The sequence below is a fragment of the Cynoglossus semilaevis genome, chromosome 10, assembly GCF_000523025.1.
Source record: "Cynoglossus semilaevis isolate Cse_v1.0 chromosome 10, Cse_v1.0, whole genome shotgun sequence".
Taxonomy (NCBI): Eukaryota; Metazoa; Chordata; class Actinopteri; order Pleuronectiformes; family Cynoglossidae; genus Cynoglossus; species Cynoglossus semilaevis.
This window is the reverse complement of record NC_024316.1, coordinates 20,691,131-20,695,968: the sequence shown is the minus strand read 5'-3', so window position 1 is coordinate 20,695,968 and position 4,838 is coordinate 20,691,131. Positions and strand designations below refer to the sequence as shown.

The following is a 4,838-nucleotide window of genomic DNA, read 5'->3' as shown; positions in this document are numbered from 1 at the left end:
TGAAGGTGCACTACAGCTCAACTGATGGAAATATGTAAACTTGTATTCTATTCTTCATTGAAAGGAGTTAGTATGGGGGGGAGTGGAGGAGGGGGGCAGGTGGTGGGGTGACAGGGAGGGAAGTGCAGGGGGGGCGTAATCGGAGGGAGGAGGCTCTGGATCTGGACCGACGTCTCCTGTGTCAAGGACAGTGCGTCCGCTGAGGCCTTTGGGGAAGCCCGTTGTGAGTGGATCGGTCTGGGTTGTGGAAGGACGTGGAGGAGGAGGAGGAGGAGGAAGAGGGGTGAACGGGAGCTCGAGAGTTGCTGGACTGATGGGAAGTGTGAGCGCCATCGCCCTGGTAGCGGTTGTGGTTAGCACGGGCAGCGTTCCTGTCGTGGTAAGAACCGCCGTTGAACCGCTGGCCGCCGGAGTGAAAGCCCTGTCCCTGGAAAGTACGCCTGTTACCCTGGAAAATCTGAGGAGGGAGACGGAGAGAGGTCAAAGAGGATCCAGACCGACGGAGCACGGAAATATTTAAAAAATAAAAACACTTTGACTTTGGTTCAGACTCATCCTCAGAGTCAGTGTTGGTGTTTGATTTTTATTATCACAGACGAATGAAGGAGACGTTAATGTTCGAGTCTTTACCTTTAAATGGTAAAAAAATAAATAAATGAGCCACTACTGAACAAGCTCCGCCCACCTGTGAGTCAAAGACCTGAGGACGGCTGTGTGTAACCATGGCAACAGTTGAGCAGGGTGAGGGAATAACAGCCGGATAACGACGAACAATAACAGGTACAAAAAGAAAAAGTACAAGAAGAAAAAAAAAAAATATCTATATAGTATTTTTATATTGTACAAAAAGATGTACAAGAAGTACAAGAACTTTGACTTTGTTACTGCAACATTACTTCGACGCTCATGTAAACTAACCAAAGCTGGACAGCCTCACTGACTAGCTCCCCCTAGTGTCATTACAGATGACGGCACTTTTCTCTCTCAACAGTTTACATAAAGAATCTGCAGTTTATTTCTGATGTTCTCCTGAATGAGCAGCTGTGATTGGCTGCTGCGTTGGACCAATAGAGGATCCTCGTATGTTGGAAAACTTGAATTTGGGAAAAAACATTTCAAGGTTTTGGAAGATTATAAAATCAACTTTGTTGTTGAAACTGTTGCTGGTCAGAGCAGACGGATGCTGCAGAGACAGAGACAAATATTTGGACAAAAACCCTGACGCGGTCAATTTAAAAAAACAAACTAGTAACTAGTAGTAACTAGTAGTAACTAACTGTAAGTAACTGTTGATGTGGGCGTGGACGGCTCTGTGAGGTAGACGCTGACAAAGACCCCCCCCCTCTGAGCAGCTGACCTGTTTGGTTGGTGGGGGACGGTGGGCTTCACTGGGGACACTCTGGATGGACGGAGGTCGAGTTTCCATCAGGCTGGGGCTGGTGACGGAGGAGGAGGTGGAGCTACAACGAGAGCGGTTGGAGTAGCCTGTACGTGGGTGATAAACTGGAAGAGAGCGGGGGGGAGAAAGTCAACACAAGGGGGCGTAACAAGGGGTTTGGAGGAGGATACTTCAGGGTTCAGAGTTTATTGAGCAGAATTACGACCACATGTTCACACATAAAATAATAATAAAAAAAAAAAAACAGAGAGAGTTGAATGAGACAGGTACAAAAAAAATTAAATAAAAAAAAAAAAAATTTTTTTATTTTTTTTATCTCATCATGACCTGGTCTTTTGACTATGTGTGTGTGTGTGTGTGTGTTGCCGGTCAGAGACCAAGCGTCGTACCTGATCCAAACGTTGTGATGCTGGTCTTCAGTGGTTCCAGATCAAACGTAAATCTCACTGCTTTCCCGAGGTCTTCGTCATATTTACGTTCACTCACAAAGTGCTGCAAAACAAAGAAACTTTAGATCAGACCACGACTGTATCTGGAAAACAAAGTCACGAGCCGACGACGGACGAGGACCAAACTCCACACCTTGATGTCGGCCCTCAGTTCAGTCAGCTGCTCCTCCGACATGGACGCCGAACGATCCGTCAGCCGTCGCAGCTCTTCTGCTCTCTTCTGTCGAGCGTCCAAGATCATCACTGAAGAAGACAACGCAAAGGTCACACACGGTTCTTTTACAGGACAAACTCAGCCGCCTCACAGGGGGACCAAAGGTTTGGAGGTGTCTTTGCAACAAAAATACAACTGGAAGTTAAAAAAAAACCCTCAAAATCATAATAATTTTAAAAAACAAAATTCACAGAACTACTTTAAAGTATTTGGTTAAACTGAAGTAAGATGACGGTCTTTTTTTTGTATGTTTTTAAAATAAAATATTTCAACCTTCCAGTGGACTCACCACCCACAGGAAGGTTCAGGGGGGTTGGTACGGTGCAGTGTGATGTGGGTGGAGACTGCTGCCCCTTTCCTAAAATTTGTTTCTAAATTGTTTTCAATTTTTTTTTTTTAAAAAAAACTTCAAAAAAATTTTTTTCCATTTTCTCAAAAAAAAAATTTTTTCTAAAATTTGTTTCTAAAATTTTTTTCAAAAACAATTTTTTCAAAAAAAAAATTTCAAAATAGATTTTTTCTAAAATTTGTTCAAAAATATTTTTCTAAAATTTTCAAAAATATTTTTCTAAATTTTTTTTGAAAACTATTTTGAAAAAAAAATTTTTCTAAGATTTTTTCAAAAAAAAAATTCTAAAATATTTTTTTCTAAAATTTGTTTATAAAATTATTTTAAAAAAAATCGTTGCTGCCTCCTGTGTCAACTGAACCCAATCTAAAGGCAGATAATTGATAGCAACGTGGTTATAATCTCAGTCTGTGTAATAACAGCTGCTCTGAGTCGATGTAACGAATATTTCAGCCTCACAACAAAACACTTTCCAGTCGGTGTCGGTGACTTGGAGGTTTTGAAATAAGAACAAAGTTCAGCCGACTCAGCATCTACAGGTGAACGAGGCTCAAAGGTAACAATCGTTTCTATATCCTGATACCATAGAAGTGCTGACGTCAAAGCAAAGAAACTCTGACGACGGTTGAACAACATTCCTGGGAACGCTCTCTTTACCTCCTGTCGTCAGACCGGCTAATTTTTAACTACACAACATTAAGTCTTTACGTTGTTATCCAGCAGCGTCAACTTCGTGGTGGTGACTTTCCGTCATCAAGACGATAATAAACAGCACATTAGATATTAGCATCTAAAAAAAACAACAACAAAAAACTGGAGTATTAAAAGCACCACTAGGGGCATCAAGAAAATGACTGTCAGCTTAGCCCCACAGCATTACAACATGAACTACGTAGTCGTAACTTTCGTTAGCTATGTCAGTTTAACCTTTTTTTTTTTTTAAACTTATTTGAGGAGATATGCGAGTACGATTCCCAACTTTGGGACAAATAAATAGAATATTAAAGTTGAGAATTGAAGTTTGATCATCCCTGTATCTGCCAGAGGGGGCAGTATTCCTGCACTATCTTGTTTTTATTTTATTAAGGTGGAATAACATGGTTAAAACTTAATAAGATCGTATCTAATAGTTTTAAATGTATTTATAGGGAGAAAAATACTAAGTTTAAAAAAAAAAAATTAAACTTAATTTAACTTAAAAAAAAGAATAATCAAAATAATCGTATAAGGAAATTTACTCGAAACAAATTCGGGACATGAATCACTGCACTCAGTTTGTAAAAATGTGAACCCGGTTTAACTTTTGAGGAAATCCAGCTTTTTGTGATGTGGCTGAAGAATGCGAGTTCCTTCACTTTCCTCCAACTCTCCGTACACCTCACACAAAGACAGCATTGAGTCTCCCTCGACACCTGACACTATTCACTTCTGGTTTTTTTTTCCAGGCCCGGAACACACAACATTTAACACTGCGAGGACGGGAGGAGAGAGAATGGCCTACTTGTACAAATGTGGAGCTGTGCTCTGTCACGTTACACACACACACACACACACACACACACACACACACAGAGCGGGGGGCGGCCGGGACCCTGAGGTTTTCACTGCACAATCTGGGAACTGAGGTTTTTATTTTTTTTAAACCACTTGCTCAAAAGTCACTCAGGTCAGATTCTCGTGAACTGTGAGTCGGGCGAAGGCATTATGTGACATGTGAACACCGTGTGGCAGGTGGTGGGAAGTGCAGGAATGACTGTACTCACTGGCATCTGCTTTCACTTTATCCATTTCTGTCAGAAGAGTCACTTCTCTGTCCATTAAACTGGAAGAAAAAAAGGGGAAAAAATTAATAATAAATACATTTAAATTTGAATTGAAAAAAACAAAACAAAAAAAAAACAAAAGGTGTTTTTCAGTTTAAATAAAGGCTGTGCAGCAGCGGTGGTTGCCCCTGTAACAAGGCCTGTTAGTTATTGTTATATTGGCAGGTTTAGTTCAGGTAAACCCCCTCTAACCACTGTCACCTGATGCTGCCGTCGTGTTTTATTTCCCTGTCGTTTTGATATCACACCAGGGTTTAGGTTCGACTTTCATGACAAAGTGCCGTGACAAGGGACAGAAACTTAAGGAAGCAAGAAAAAAAAAAAAATTTCAAAGTGTAAACTTTTAAATTATGCAGTGAAAAACAACTCCCTGACTTCACGCTGTTGCCGGGCGGATCAGAGCCAGTCACGAAGACTCCCTGCTGAGTTTCTTTTTTTTTTTGGACCAGAGAGAAAAATGTAAGTTTTACAGTTTCACGCTCATCCACAAGGATCAAATACATTTATGTAATAAAATAAATAAATAAAAACCTCCAACGACAAACACGACGGCCGATGTTTTTGTCATTTCCACCACAGCGACTGCAGTGGAGGAAGAGGAGGA

General features: G+C 40.9%; 1 protein-coding gene across 2 annotated transcripts in view; it reads right to left on the bottom strand.

The window, feature by feature from the left end:
• Positions 1-45: 45 nt before the first annotated feature.
• spats2 (spermatogenesis associated serine rich 2) overlaps positions 46-4,838 on the bottom strand; it is an 18,615-nt gene continuing 13,822 nt past the window's right edge. For both annotated transcript variants that reach the window (XM_017035621.2, XM_008319492.3), the window contains exons 9-13: positions 4,175-4,233; positions 1,982-2,091; positions 1,789-1,891; positions 1,358-1,503; positions 46-457 (exon numbers count right to left, since the gene is read on the bottom strand). In XM_017035621.2, the coding sequence (XP_016891110.1) occupies positions 182-457; positions 1,358-1,503; positions 1,789-1,891; positions 1,982-2,091; positions 4,175-4,233 (694 nt within the window). In that variant the 3' untranslated portion in view covers positions 46-181. The remainder of the gene's footprint in view (positions 458-1,357; positions 1,504-1,788; positions 1,892-1,981; positions 2,092-4,174; positions 4,234-4,838) is intronic.